At 50.2% G+C, this 15,043-nt stretch overlaps 1 protein-coding gene across 5 annotated transcripts; it reads right to left on the reverse strand.

Annotated features, from left to right (window-relative positions):
• Positions 1 to 55: 55 nt before the first annotated feature.
• Positions 56 to 14,926, reverse strand: EEF1D (eukaryotic translation elongation factor 1 delta). Of its 5 annotated transcripts, none has more exons than XM_068672792.1 (9): positions 9,315 to 10,540; positions 7,929 to 8,055; positions 6,898 to 6,969; positions 4,200 to 4,262; positions 3,281 to 3,374; positions 2,998 to 3,098; positions 1,941 to 2,189; positions 910 to 1,104; positions 56 to 147 (listed from the first exon to the last, which is right to left on the reverse strand). In XM_068672792.1, the coding sequence occupies exons 1-9, from the start codon at positions 10,538 to 10,540 to the stop codon at positions 109 to 111; spliced, it is 2,166 nt and encodes a 721-aa protein (XP_068528893.1). In that variant the 3' UTR covers positions 56 to 108. The 5 variants fall into 5 exon arrangements, with proteins under 5 accessions (XP_068528893.1, XP_068528892.1, XP_068528894.1 ...); XM_068672791.1 differs by having other exon boundaries at positions 4,200 to 4,265; XM_068672793.1 differs by lacking the exon at positions 4,200 to 4,262.
• Positions 14,927 to 15,043: the final 117 nt, after the last annotated feature.

Genomic DNA, 15,043 nt, shown 5'->3' on the forward strand with positions numbered 1-15,043 from the left:
CTTCAAGACATCGCTTTGGGGAAGCTACACTCAGGAGAGAAAAAACCATACAATCTGCATTCCTTGATCTTTATTAGTTACAGTTTCAGAGAGGATACAGGTTTGCTTCTAGATCTTGTTGAAAGCAGCAATGTCGACGCTCTGCACCTGCAAGAGAACAAGAACAGCAGCTAGAGGTCACCAAGGTGTTATTCAGACACAAAAGGAAGCACTCACAGCGGGGATTTCTTCACAGCATGCACTAGTTCTGCTCAAAACCAGATCAAGCATCGCCCAGGGCTCTGAGGCCAGCTCCCCAGCTGTGCTGAGAGCCAACATGGACTGTTATTTAATATTCCTGTAACACCAGTCATAAAAGGACACCACACTGTGCTCATCATTGCACGAATTTTTAGGCAGTCCAGCTGATGAAGAACATCCATATTTAGCTTCTAGCAACACGCCTAAGATCAGTTCCTGATTTAGTGTAAATATAAGCAAAATGTATGCGAGGAAAATGAATAAAAACAGGTAATTTGGCCTGCTGCTTCCCCTTTCCAGTGGTGAAGCAGGAAAAACTACTAAATCTGTGCATTATCTGGCACAGAGCTGGAGCTCCTGCGGCCAATTTCCACGAAATTGGAGGCAGGATGGGGATGGAGACATCTCTCCAGCCCCAGCCAGCAGGGTTAAACACACGCATTTTTTGGGGCTCCTCAAATTAAGGCTGGGTGGTGAGGAGCAAGAGCCTGCAAAAATGGCTCTGTGAAGTATCTGCGAGGTATCTACGTCAGGCAGAATTAAATATATACACACACGAGTATCTCAGCAGGCACAGATATCACTCCACGTGGTTTTCTATTCGAAATCCAAGTTTGCCAAAGTCTTAGAAGTGACCCCGCGGGTTAGGTGTCTCAAAAAAAGACTTACGTAGTCCTCAAACTTGGTGATCTCCTCCTCCAGGATGTCAGTCCCGACTTTGTCGTCCTCCACCACGCACTGGATTTGGAGCTTTTTAATACCGTAGCCTACCGGGACCAGCTTGGAGGCTCCCCACACCAGCCCATCCATCTGGACGGAGCGGACGCACTCTTCCATCTTGGCCATGTCAGTCTCGTCGTCCCACTGCAAAAGGCACCAAGTTGGAACTTTAAATGCTCTCCTAAATGTCACCGTCAGCCCCAGGAGGTGGCCGGTGACCGAGGACTCTGCAATCTCCTCCAGGGGTGCACGACAGCCCCCATCCCACAAAAATTAAGGCATCCTCCTCGATCAGGCTAAGCTGAGATAATCAAGGTGCAGGCAGTTGTTTTATTACACATCTGTGTGCAGTCTGACCAACAGGTAACACTCACCACTCCTCTCCTCCTCCTCTCAGTATATCTCAGCTGATGCAAACTGCCCTTTCTGGGCTGTTATTTTCGCCAGAATTAGCTGAAGGGGTCAGAGGAGCTACATTTTGCAGCAATGCTACAAAACACGTTGCTTTAATTCTGCCTCCAGGCCCTGCAGATGCAAGGGGGATCCCTCTGAAGCAGCAACATCCCTGTCTCAAAGCCCTCATTTTAAAGTGACTTTTACCCAAAGGCAACTCTCTTGTGCAAATGGAGCACGAGACAGCCCATAGTTTGGTTCTACTGTGACAATTTGACAAAAACAGGTTTCTTTTCATTTTTAGGACATTATTTGGGTTTGGTTTAACTGAGGAAAGTCCTTTCTTCAAAGGCAGGAGCCAGTCCTGCTCAGAGAGGGATCCTTCAGCCAACAGCCAGCACTTGCCATGGTCCAAGGACCAGAGCAGAAGCTCAAGTGCTGCAGATCCCAGCTCACCCAACCTCATTTTGAACCCTCGTTTGGAAACGTGCAGGTCAGATCTTCCCCGGTCAATTCAGTCGTGAAAATGAGATGTTTTAAAGCCTCCTGCATGGGACATGCAGCCTCACGCAGGAGCTCTTACTCACCGGCTTCACGTCCAGGAGGATGGAGGACTTGGCAATGAGACCTGGTTTCTTGGCCTTCTTCTCCGCGTACTGCCGCAGCCTCTCCTCCCGGACCTTGGCAGCCTCTTGGTCTTCCTCTTCATCGTCACTGCCAAAAAGGTCGATGTCATCGTCGTCATCTTCCTCTGCGGCGGCTGGCTCGGCTTTCTTCGCAGGTGAAGCAGATGGCAGCTCCACTTTCTTGGAGGGAACGCTGAAGGGTTCCACTTTCTTCATTGGGGTGACGTGGATTCAAGTTTGTATTAAGGAAAAAAAACAGGAGAACGTCAGTGCTGCTGTGATATAACTTCAGGCTCAGGAAAAAGGAAGAGAAACCTGCTTTGCTAAAGGCAGACCTCTGAGCTATCCCAACACAGCTGTACTTCATAGAGAAAAAAATATTTATAGAGAAAAAAATACCCCAAAGCCAAGAGCTGACCCTTCTCTTAAGGACTCAGTGGTTCAATTTATCTAGAACATAAAGGGGGGAGAGCTATTGGGAACCTGGCCTTACAAATCAGCCTTACTGCATGCCCCAAGACCAGGGCTTATCCAAACAAGACCATATCTTGCCCTGAAAACCTTCTAACAAGGAAGGTTTCCTTCTAACAAGGAAGATTTGTTTAAAAATAAAAAAAAAAATAAAAGTCACCAGTTCTGTTCACTTATTTTAACAGTGGCGCTTTTTTACGTGGTGTGTGCTGAGGAACTTGCAGCACCGTGGGCTAAATCCTTACCAAATATTTGTTAGCTCCAGACTTCCACAGATCTGTGTCAGCTCTCTCCTTTGCTGAAATCTCTCAGCATGGTTTTTCTGTCTTTGGGCAGAAAAACCGCCTTTTTGTCTTCTTTCTACACATACCAATTAGGGAAAGATGACAAAGCAGCTGCCAAAACTGCTCGAAAAGCAGCAGCGAGCTCTTCCTAAACTCTTCCATCTCTCTTTTTTCATCCTCAGCAGCCAGGCAGGAGGCCTCAGAAATGACCCAGCACTTTGTGACAGCGAAGGATTCGAGAAGAGAATTTGGCTGAGGCTCACCTGGGTCGGTGGAACTGGGGAGGGCTGGTGGGAGGTAGATTTTTCCAGAGCATTCAGGCGGCTTTCCAACTTGAAGATGGCCATCTGAAGATCTGCAACGACTGCAAGAAGGGGTGAGGGGGGAGAACTTTAGCTTGTAGGCTCTCGAGACAGATTTGCTCTTGCTCAAATTAGGATTTAAGATCACCAGGCACACCAAGGTTAATAAAGGAGACCACCCACAGGAGCAGGACCCTGCTCGGTTTGGTTTTTTGCTTTCATGCCAGGAGATTCTCCTACTTACCACTGCGAAGGTTTTGATTTTCTACCTCCAGGTGAGAAATTCTGGAAAGAAGCTCATTTTGGTCGCCGGGCCCCGAAGAGGTGGTGCTGGCGCTCTGCAAGAAGGAAAAATTGAGATGAAACAGATTTGTCCAGCTACTCCCACAAAACAGTGAAACAAAAGGTCAAGCCTTTGGGAAAACAAAATTTGAGAGCCCATCTAAGAACAAGGCCATTTTATCTGCAAGCTTTGAAGGCAATTTAACAAGCTCTACAGAACGAAGCATGAAACTTCACGAAATTTCAGCTGGCAATGATGAGCACGGGATGAAATCAGTCTCAGACCACTAAACACACACAAAGTTTTGAACGTTTCACACCGAGCTCTTCCAGCTCTTACCCCAGTCCGGCCTTTGGTTCCTCTCAAAGAGGACTGAACTGATTTTAACACGTCCTGAGGGAACAACGACAGCGATTCGGCTTCAAAAAGTATTTAACAGCAAAAAAAAAAAATAAAAAAAAGGCTTCTTTTTTAAAACAAGCCCTTATCTGCTATTTGAAAGCGGTGAAAGGGAAGAAAATGCAGCCCTTCATGCCTCAAGTGCCATTTATAATCGCACACAATAGGAAAAAATTGTATTTGAGTGCACCCTGCATGTAATCACTGTGGTTCTCTGGCAGAGCTGACGTGCTCCTGGTACCTCAGCAGTCAGTAGAGATGAAGAAAAAGGAACAGGGGGGCAGAGGGAAAGCAGTTAAGGACGCCAAGCGCAGATCTGCAGCCCCTAAATGCTGGCAAGACCCTGTTGTATGGGGTAAACTACAACCACGAGTGGAATTTCAGATGCTCCTCGTGGTAAGGACCAAGAAATGGAGCTGTTTCTCCCTGCAGCCTCCTCTCAGATCCCAAAATCAGCTCAATCCATGCAGAGGTGACTTACAGTTGAGCGGCCCGACTGCCTCTTTTGGCGGGCAGGAGCTTCTTTGCTCCGCGGGGCTGTCTTCTGCTGGAAAGGGCAAGAGGTTTGGGGGTTTGGTTCAACGAGGAGAGGACGGAAAAAGGGTTTTGCTCATGCTGGAGGGCAGCTGGAGTGCAGGACGGGGATCCACATGCGGGAAAATTCACCAAGCAACGAGTCAGCGGCACACCAACTCCACACCAAACAAAGCCTGCTTAAAAAAAACTCATCCACCTTCTTGCTGCACGTCTCAAGAGCCTGCAGAACACGCTCAGCTGGGAGGCAGAGCTAGGATAAGACGCCTAAAGCATGCTCTTAGTCGTGTCTGGCGACACGAGTCGAGTTATCTCTCTTCCACCTTGATAATATTGAAGAATTTCAAGTCTTGCCAGCCTGGCAGCCGCTAACCAAACCCCTGGGAGATGGCAAATTCACAAATTCAGCCACCCAAGCAAATTAAAACCCTGGGAACCTCCTTGCTTTTTCCAAGGGCAGAAAACAGAAGCTACTCTCTTAGCCTCAAAAGGCTTTCAGCATCTGGTCCTCTCTAAAGCACGACTCTAAAATATTACTTTAAAAATTAGAGAAAACACTAACGAAGGAGAAAAACTGGCAAAGACACTCGTGCACACGGATGTGTTTCTGAACGTGGCACAGGTGCCTACCTGTAGGATCTCTCCCCACCTGTAGGATCTCTCCCCACCAGCTGCAGTCTCCAAAATTTGGCCTGGGAAAGCAGGAGGCGGCCTGGGATGACGGTTCAAAGCAGAGATGAGCGTGCAAAGCAGGATGAAAGGTATGTGCAAACAAAAATTTTGGGCACGACAAGTTCCGTGCTCTCCTTCTGGAGGTGCAAAAAGATTCCCTTCAAGCCTTGGAGCGCTCCAGCAAACATTTCAGAACACCACCAACCAGCTGAGGCAGATCTGCAGTCAGCCTCGGCTGAATTTCAAGGGAATAAGCACTCATCTCCCACCTCCCCATCGCCCTAAAACCACGTCTGCTCGTTTCACCTTTACATTCCTGACCAGAACTCTGCGTATTCAGGTGGAAAGACTAAATCCTGACTAGGAAAACGTGATTCTGGGCTGTTCTGCACGTTCAGAAGTATGAACCTGGCCTTCTGAGACCTGGAAATGAAGGTTAATCACGTTCTGAATTCAAGCTTACCCTACAGCGTGGCTGTCCAAGGTTAATAACTCTTCAGAAATGAAAGCTACAAAAAAAAACCCTACAAAAATCTTGAGGTTTCAGCTTTATTTCTCAACAGCTGAGCTCTTCTAACCCACACAAGAGCAGAGAAGATCCAGCTGTGGCTTACTGCTTCAGGTTGCTGAGATATGAAAATTCGTGGAGAAACGCAACGCTTTCCCTTCGAGCCATCGCTGGAGAACCCAAAACCACTTTTTATCACGCCCTAAATTCCCAATTTGAGGTCCTGCTGCTCAATCCTGGCCTTAAATCCTCAAACCCACTGAATCTTTGTCGCAGGAAAGGAAAAAAAGCAGAATAATTGTTGATATTCAATGATAAATCCCCCAAGAAACACCGCAGGGGGCCAAAGGACTTGACTCTCAGCTCTGTTCTGGTTTTAGCCTGGGGTTTTGCCAGTTCCCCCAGTCCTCCCCATTACAGGGGATCCCAAATTTAGGTGCTTCTCACATGAAGGAGGTGCAGGCCAGGACAAGGAAGTCCTCAGGCTGAGCCTGGTCTTGGCAAACCAGATGCTGGATCTGTTTGAAAAGGGTTTTGAGTCCTTAAACTCTTTCTGTGCCTGAAGTCCTCCAGCTCTGTCGGAGGTGGAGCTCAATTCCCCACGGATTTGCCCCAAGTCCAAGCTAAAATCTTGGATAGGGGCTGGTAAATCCTCCTGAGCACCCAAACAGGGTATTATTTTCCCTAAGTTTTTGGCCAAAAAAACAGTGCTGAAGTCAAAAGTTAGCATTAGAAACCTTCCAGGTATTTTCCTCCCCCTTTTTTAAATGTTACTGAGTTCAACAGGCACAGTGAAATCTTAATCAGGCACAGAAATCAAGACATGTCAGCTGCATTCAGTCTTTTCTCACCTTTTTTCACCCAAAAAAACAGTTCACTTTTCAATTGAAGCCACCAGCTTCGTCTCGAAAAAATTTCTGCCCAGTTAGATCCGTAGTTTCTGCCCAGGAAATCAGCACGAAAACACCTCCAGAAAGCACTCAGCTTTTATGGGGTGGTGAGCCAACAGCCAGGCTGATTTCCCCAGCTGGAAAACACCTTTTTTTTTTTTTGGCACATCCCCTAAACCCAAAGCGAGACAGGAGAGAGAAGGTGGCAGCTCAGTGTACCCCGCGAGAGACGAAGCAGCTTGGTGCTTTGCTGCCCGGCGAGGTTATTTTAAGTTAGACAAGACTCGGGGGAACAAACTAACATCCCAAAAGGAGAAAAAAAATAAAATAAAATGCAGAGAAATGCACAGCCGAAGAATTTTGCCCCAAATCCAGTTTGGTTTTCAAAGCCAAGCCAGCAGATAAAGCAGCACGAGCTCTGGACGGAGCTAGGCGGGTGGTACACAGCACCGCACACCTTAAGTTCTCTCCTCTAAACTGAAAAAAATAATAAAAATAAAAATCAGCCCCACAAATTTGGGAAGTGGGATCCCGAGGGGATTGTAGCCAGCTGGTGAGAGAGCTCGGGTACTCACTCCGGCCAGCGATTTCTGGATATTCTCCCTGGCTCTGGCAATGTCGCGGAGGATCGTGCTGGCTCCGTTCTCCTGCAAACAGTGCAGAAAGAACCGAGGTTTTTTTCTTTTTTTTCCCCCCAAAAAATAGGAAAACGCGGGAAACCGGTCAGGGAAAATTAATAAAAAAATAATATAAGGGTTAAGAACGGGGGGAGGGTTCCTTCCAAGGATTCAGCACGCGCTGGCTCCTCGCCTCTCCCAGCCTGCAACCTCCCCCCTCCCCGAGGAAGATTTGTGAGAGGAAAACTCTCCACGAGCCCCCGTCGTGTAAGCCCAGAAAAGGCTGAAAAACCACTACAGAAGCCTTCAAACCCCCCTCTCGCAGGCAGAACTTCCTCACTGGAAGCTCCTGATGTGGCTCAAAATTCACCTAACTCCCTGCAGCCACCTCAAAAGCACATTTATTTGCTCTTTTCAGGCATTTAAAGCTCCCGGTTTTTAGGCAAGCGTCCTAAGGTGCTGTTCCACCGCTCCCCTAGCAGCAGGAACGGGGGAAAATGCCTGGAAATTCAGCAAGAAGCTTCCCCCTTCACCACCCCGGGGAGAGAGAGAGGAAAGGGAAACTTTAAGAAGCTTTCTAGGGAACAGACTCAACGCACAAGCAGTTAGCAGCCTTTTTGTGTCGCAGGAAGAGGTTACGGCAGCTCTGAGTTTTAAAAGAGAGACGTTTGGGACTAAAAAAATCGAGGGAAAACTATTTGAGGTGCTCCCACTCCTCCCCTCCAGGTCATTGGTTGTGGGATGAGTTTTCCAGGCTTAATATTGCAGGGGTACAACGAGAGGAACCTAATTCCTGGTCTTTTTGGGGTCCTGGCACCTCCCTTCCAACATCACCTCCTCTATTTGACGCAACCCCTGCCAGGAAAAGCGTAGCAGCTCCAGGACTGCAGACAGAAAGCTCGGGGAGCCTTGGAAAAAAGCAAAACCCCGAGTGGAAATCGTACAGAAACGCAGGCCCGGGTGGATAATTTCCTTCTGCACACTTTTACCTGCTGCTGCTGCGAGGAGCCGCCCGCCGGGCCGTTCATCTGCTCGTAGTACCTCCGCTCGGCCTCGTCATACTTGAACTTCTCGAACCAGATCCTCTCGTGGGCGAGGAACTCGACTGCCATTTTTCTGCAGGAAAAAAAAGGGAAAAAAAGAACACAAAGTGAGGTCCTGGAAGCGGTTGAGGTTGGCAGGTTGTAGCGGGGATGGGAGGAGAGAGGTCTCTGTGCCTGCTGCTCGTTTCCCCCCTCTGGGGTGAGGGGTTTAAGTGAGCAGGATCCTCTTAGGAAAGCAGGGCAGGCTAATCGGCCGCCCGTCTGCCTCGCCTGACCTGCATTTGGTGACAGGGCACCGAGTGGGGACGATAAATCAGCTCCTTCCCCCCAAAAAAAACCTCTTGGAGCAGGGTTTTCTATGCGAAGTTCGACGCATGATCAAATCTGGGGGAAATTCCCTATGACAGGCACCTCCTGACCCTGTTCCCGGTGTTATTTCAAGCTCGGACACAGCTCCAGACCCAACGGCGGTCCAAAAAAGGTGGTGGGAGCAAGAATCGAGCATCACGACCCGACCACGCCGTTACCAGGCTACATCACGCGACAGAAAAGGCAAAAAAAGCCCCCAAAAACACCTCCAAAACCCCAAATCTCTCCTGTGAAACACTCCTCACCTACCCTCCTCCATCGGGTCAAGGTCTTCCACCACCTCGAAACCTTTCCCAGCGCTCAAGACCCTGCTCGAGCTGCCGGACATCATTACGGAGAAAGAATCCCAAAAACAGACAAATTTCACCCAATTTTACCCCACCCCGACTTCCCTGGGGAAGGGAAAAAGGTGTAACACCTGCTTCTGTCCAGCTGAGGGGAAATTATCCTAATTAGGACAGGGTGAAAGGCTCTGAAGGTGCTCTCTAACACCCCATTTTTCACGTTTCACCTTAAAACATCTCAAACAACCCCTAGAAAACCCCGAAATCTCCTTTTTTTCCCCCTCCGAGGGAACCTACAGGGTAATATTCGAGCGCTGACCTTCAGACGAGCTCTCCCTCGTTACAGCAGCAAATTTCAGGGTTCAAAAAAAACCCTAAATGGGTGTTTAAGGCTTCACAGGGAAGCTTTTTTCCAAGAGCTCTGCCCTCGAGCTGCTCCGTTTTGGGTGACCCCCAGAGGTCACCCCAACGAGCTGGAACCCAGCCGGCCTCACCCCGCAATTAACAGCTCGCAGGGCCCGTTCCCTAACGAATTAACCAAGCAGCCTTCCCCCTCCGCGAGGCGAGGGGCTCGGGGGAAGCTTCCCCCAAAACGCTTCGCCCGCAAACGGGGCCTCTCCATGCGCACAAACGCCGCCAAGCTCAATCCTGAGCCACCCCAAAAGAAAATTCCTCCTACTTGGGTTCGGGAGCGGCCGCGCTCGGAGGTTTGGCAGCCGGCTGGGAGGGTTTTAGGACCGGAGGTTGGGGTTTTTTCGGGTTTTCTCCTGTTTTGGATGCTTTCAGAGCCTCGGCCGCGTAGTATCGAGCCTCGGCGCGGTCGTACGTGGGCTTGCTGAGCCACACGGCCTCGCTGTCCTGGTGCAGGAAGAAAAAATGAGGCTGGAGGTGCTCGGCACCGCTCGGAGGAGGAGAACCGGTGGGCTCCGTGCGCTCAAGACCCTCTTTTTCCCCCCTGCTGGGGTTTTTCCCATCCCCCTGGGGTTTTTTGGAGCCTTTGGGGCCGTCGATGCGTTCCGCCGGGGCACCGTCAAACATGTTCTCGTAGAAACTCTTCTCGGCACCGTCGTAAAGAGGTTTTTCCAACCACACCTCCGAAACCAGAGCCTGAAAACTGGAAGCTTGGGGCTTGCCGTTCACCGTCGGGTGGAGGGAATCCTGCAAAGGGGCATCGAGGGGGGGAGGAGGAGAGCTAACGAGGTCTGGAGCCAAGCTCGGAGTAGCGGGGGTGGGCAAGGCTGTCCCGTAACCTTCATCCGGCGTCCTCGAGCCCACGTTTTCGGCGCTGGGCACGAGGGAGGGGATGGCCAAAAGGTTCGGAGGAGCGAAGAGCTGAGACCTCTGGACGAAAAGCTTCTCGGCTTTCTCGAAGTCAGCTTTGTTGAGCCAGACGCCCTGAAGCACGTGGTGGCAGGCGCTCAGGCTGCCGTGGGTGCAGGGCAGGGCCGCCGAGGGCATCCGCGGTTTTTGGGGAAGGGTTTGGGCAGCTTTGGACGCCGGCTGCTGGGTCTCCACCGCCTCCTGGCTCTGCAAATCCACCGTTTTTTTCCTGGATAAGCTCTCGGCGTGATCCTGGGAGGGTTTCTCAAACCACACGTGCTCCGTAGACAAACCCGAGAGGACCGAATCGGCCGCCTTGGGGGCCGCCGCGCCTTTGGGTTTGGGAGATCTCTTCCTCTTCCTCTGCTTTTTCCCGTTCCTCCCTCTTTTCGGGTCCCCTTTGGGCTCACCCTCGACGATTCCCTCATCGTTGAGGACCCCGTTCACAGCCTCGAGCTCCGGGCACTCCTCGGGGGCAGCGGCCAGCATGGCTTCGCGCTCGTAGTGCAGCCGCTCGGCTTCGTCGTATTTGGGTTTGTCCACCCAAACTTTCTCTACCGGGCACGGAGTTTTCCTCGTCCTCATCTTCCAAAGAAGGGGCAGCATTAAAAAAAGAGAAGCACAACAGTGTAGTCGCGGCAAAAGCCAACAAAGCGAGGGCATGCAGGCTTCAGGAATTAACAGAGAGCTGACAAAAGGCACCATGCTGTCATAATTCACATTTTAGAGCCTAAGAATTCAGTTTTTTCTTTTTTTTTTTTGGTAAAAATTGTAGCTCAGAGAAGCGAAACCGCCTCCAAACATGCTTAATTTGTGACAAATCGGATTCCTCCTCAAAACACTTCTCTTTTGAGAACTATATAATGATTTAAAAAATAAAGTCGCTGGTTGAAGTCACCTCGAATTTCGCTTTTGGGTGATAACCACCAAAATAAGGCTGCTGGGGTCTTGCTCAAAGCCCTGGGACGTAAGAGGTTGGTTCAAATTAGCAGGTTAGCGCTTAATTACCTGCTAGGTATCATCAACCAGGCACTGATTTGCTAAAAAAAGTAAGTTGTCCTAATTCCTGAGGATTTTTTAGAGGTCATTGCTCGCAACTGTTTGGGTTTTTGCTAGCAGAAAGCCAGCAGGGGGAGCTGACGGAGAAATTATGACAATTTGGGGTCAAAACCCAGGGTGCTGGTGAACCAAAAGCGACCCAGAGCTGGAGATTGTTCACGTAGATTACACAAAAAGATCAGTTTAGGTAAAAATCATTGCTCGTGCTTTGGGTTTTCCTGCCTTAATCAGAGTGGACAGGGAAAAAAAATAATCGGGCAGGTTCTAGGAGATGCAGAGCATTGGAAATGGGAAAAGAAATAAAATTTTAAGTATAGAATTTATTTCTCACGTAGCTAACGAGCAGGACGACGTGGTCAGACCCCTGGATAAAAACAAATCGGAGGCCAAGTGCCCCTAAATCAGCTCAGCTCCCCTTTTAGCGACAGACAGCTGCGGGTTTCGTAACTGCGGCTCATTTGGCAGCCTGGCACAGATCAAAACTCAGGCAGCAACGAAATATCCGCCAGAACTCAGCCACGGCTCGCAGTTCCAGGAAGGTTTTACGAGCCTGGAGCTCAGGGAGCGACAACTGGTTGATATTCCAACTGAAAATCTTTGTCTTTTGAAGCTTTATTAAAAAAAATGCAGTTTAAATGAGTAAAGCAGTGAATTTAATTCATCAATGTACCAATTTTTGGTACAATTTTGGGGATTTTTGGAGGGGAGCATCAAGACGAGGCAACATCTGCGAGCTACACCTGAATTTTACTCATCTGTTTTCTCCCAGGCGACAAAGGAAGAAAGTAAAAGCTCCAGACCAGCATCTCTACACCCCGATTTTCCACGGGACAGCTGGGAGTACTTACATTTTTCACTCCTACGACAGCATTAAGAGAAAATAAAAAGAGTTAAGAGAGATTTCCAAGCAGCAGCTCGGCAGCAAGGACACGAACGAGAGCTGAATGTATTAAAATTGAGTTAATTGCCCCCATAATATGTAAGATCATATATTTAATTCAACTTACAGCTGGGTAACTCGCCAGAACTATGCATCTTCAGCAGGCACCACCACAGACACCCAATTACCTTTAATTTTAAGCAATAATTATAATGTATTTATGCAAAAAGGCTCCCGGTGATGACAGGGAGCAGGGAGAGCAGGTGACAAAGGGGAGCTCGGGTGCTCCTGGTTTAAGGTAAGCAAGGACAAAGAGCAAATCCTTAAATAAATCCCGAAAATTTAAGGATTGTAGGGTCAAGTCGTGAATTTGGGGTAATTTCGAGCCAGCAATCCGCACAGCAATTTAGGTATGAGATGGGAATTGGGTGCTAGTGCCAACGCTCAGCCTAATTTTTCAGAAAAATCCTCAAAATGATGCGTGCGAGCTCGCAGAATCCTTCCAGAATTAATTAACAGAGCCACGGCCACGGGGCTGCACCTCTGCAGCCCGACGAGACGCGGATCCTCCGGTCACCGAGCACCCCAAACCGGTCGGTTCTGCACGGGAGAACAAACCCCAAGCCCAAATGACCACGAATTCCCCAGATTTTAGCTCGGAGGAACTCAAAGGGTTGTGGTTTCCTGAGATTACGGCCGGGGAAGGGTTTTGCAGAGGGAAACACCACCAAGAAGAGGCATCAGCACGCCCAAGACGCTCGTGGTCCCGCGGTGGCCAAAGCTGAGGCTCACTCGGGGCCAAAAACCCCATTTTCAATGAGTTTACAACCAAGAAAGGAGAAAAACACATTTTTTGTGACCAAAACACATTTCTGACCAAAAACCCGACGGGTTTTTCACTCTCTGCTCCCCACTTCCCGCGTGTTTCGAGCCAGAACAAACCTTCCAGCGCTCCAGGACAATTCCCAGAGTTAAAAAAAGGCCCTGAAAAGGTCCCTGCTGTCCGTCTGTCCACCCTTTTTATCGTTGTTCCGTGTAAGCTTTGGGTTTAAGCCATTTGGCAGCGTTATCCCCTGAAATCCTGCTATTTTTTAGGTAAAACCACGGCGCACAACGCATCATCCCGCGGCTGCAGGCAAAAAAAAGAAAGTTTGGTCAACTCTGAGCATCAATTTAGCAGCAGCTGGTCCTTCCCTCGACGCGGGTACCAGGTCGGCACGGGGAGCAGGAGGGAAAGGAAACGTTAAGGCTTGCATGGTGCAGGTTTTTTTGGGCTGGTTTCACTCCTTGAATCACCTCTGCTGGAAGAGGAAGCTCCCTGCTAACGTTTAGGCAGGGAAATGACGACGACACCAACCTCAGTCACCTAAAACCTCGCCTCTTCGCTCCCCCAGCGATTCTCAGTGCTAATTAAAACACAAACCCAGGGCTTGGGAAAGCAGCAGCTGGGGGAGAGAGGAGGGCAGCAGTCACCTTCACACGGCACAGTCGACAGCAAGAGGAAGAGGAGGAGGAAAAAAAAAGCGTACCTGCAAAGTCAGGGAGGGAAAGGGCACACCTAGAGAAGGAGAGGACAGGATTACAGCCCCAAAGCCCAGCAATGATGTTTTCCTCTCTGTCCTGAGCACAAAAGGGTTGGGAACATCAGATTGGAACCGGTTGGGAAGCATCAGCAGCCTGGATAGCAAGAAATAACCCTGCAGTGGTTGAAAGGACGACCCCGTGCTGGTTTTGGTGAACACCAGGAGGGGAAAAAAGGATGGAAAAAGGAATGAGAGCGGCCTCAACGCCTCCAGCTACTGCTGCAAATCCTTGGAAATCCCAAAAGGGCACGGGGAGCCCCTTGGGCTCTGCCTGCTCCCCAAGCAGAGGGCTGAAGCTGGGTTTCCTGGGTGGGAAAAATAAAGATAATAAAGGAAAAACATGAGCAGAAGGAGGAGGAGGAGAGGGCAAGGCGAGACGAGCAGGGAAAACGTGAAGGGATTCGAGCAGAGCCCTGACACAGCAGAGCCCAGGCTGGGTCCCAGCCTGCTGCAGGGGGGTGGAGCGGTGCCAGGCACCAGTAACGGGGTGGCAGCGACCAGTAAGGCTTACTGGGAGCCTTCAGGGAGCTTAATCCACGCCGATCCCTGTTCCTTAATGAAGTAAAGATAATTGGGGGGGGGGTGGGGATGGTGCAGGGCTCCAGGGTTGGAGCTGTCAGGTTGGATTTCACCCCTTGGACCCCCCAAAATATCCTTGCCAAGGGTCTGTGGGGCTCTCACAGCCTCCTCCTTCAGGTTTGGGGTTAAATAGGGGTTTGGGAGCCCTAAAAGCCCCTTCAAGGAGCCTGGAAAAAAAAATATAGTTTTTTTTTTTTGGGGGGGGGGGGGGAAGGGGGGAGGCTGTGAGGGGTTAATTATGCTTGGAGGAGCTCACAGGGTTGATATAAGAAGGGAAAGGAGCTCGGGGATTTGGGGAGGGGCAGCACACACCCCTCTGAGGGAAAAAAAAAAATAAAATTTAAGGGGTAAAAACACTAAAAACATCCCAAAAACTGCTCCATGGGGGGGGGGGGCACATGGGACACCCTCTTTGTGGAGATAGAAGGAGGGAGGAGACCCCACAGGGGATGGAAAAAAGAAATAACCCCGTTCCCTGTGGTAATATGAGGGGAACAAACCCCAAACACCTCAGGGGACCCCAAAACCCCTCAGGGGACCCCCAAAAACCGCTGCCCGTGAGGGAAAAACCCCCCAAAACCCCCCCCAAACCCCTCACCGCGGCCTGGAAACGTGACGAGGCCCAAGGGGCAGCGCCCCCCTTGGGCTGCGAGATGCCGAAGAGGCTCCAAAATGGGTTTAAAAGGGGGAAAAAAAGGGGAAAAAAGGGGTCGTGGGGGCGGCACTCACCGGCGGCGCTGAGGCGCGGGCGGCTCCGCTCCGCTCGGCGTCCGCCGGGCAAAAGGGGGCTGCGTGTGGCGCGCGGGGGGTTGTGGGGGCGGCGCGAACCACTCGCGGCGGCGGCGGGGGGGGGACGAAGTGAGGGGAGGGGAGGATAAACAGGCTACGAGGCACAAATCGGGCAAAAAAGGGTATAGTTAAGATTATTTTATTAAGATGTGTTAGGAAAGGGAGGATAAAGGGTGAAGGGGGGTGGGGAGGCGGAGA

Source organism: Anas acuta, chromosome 2 (genome assembly GCF_963932015.1).
Source record: "Anas acuta chromosome 2, bAnaAcu1.1, whole genome shotgun sequence".
Taxonomy (NCBI): domain Eukaryota; kingdom Metazoa; phylum Chordata; class Aves; order Anseriformes; family Anatidae; genus Anas; species Anas acuta.

Coding starts and splice junctions, on each gene's coding strand:
- EEF1D (XM_068672791.1), bottom strand. CDS start 10,540: ATGAGGACGAGGAAAACTCCGTGCCCGGTAGAGAAAGTTTGGGTGGAC. Junction 3,099..3,280: donor AAATCAAAACCTTCGCAGTG/GTAAGTAGGAGA, acceptor CCCTTCTTGCAG/TCGTTGCAGATCTTCAGATG. Junction 1,105..1,940: donor TCCTCCTGGACGTGAAGCCG/GTGAGTAAGAGC, acceptor TGCCTTTTGCAG/TGGGACGACGAGACTGACAT.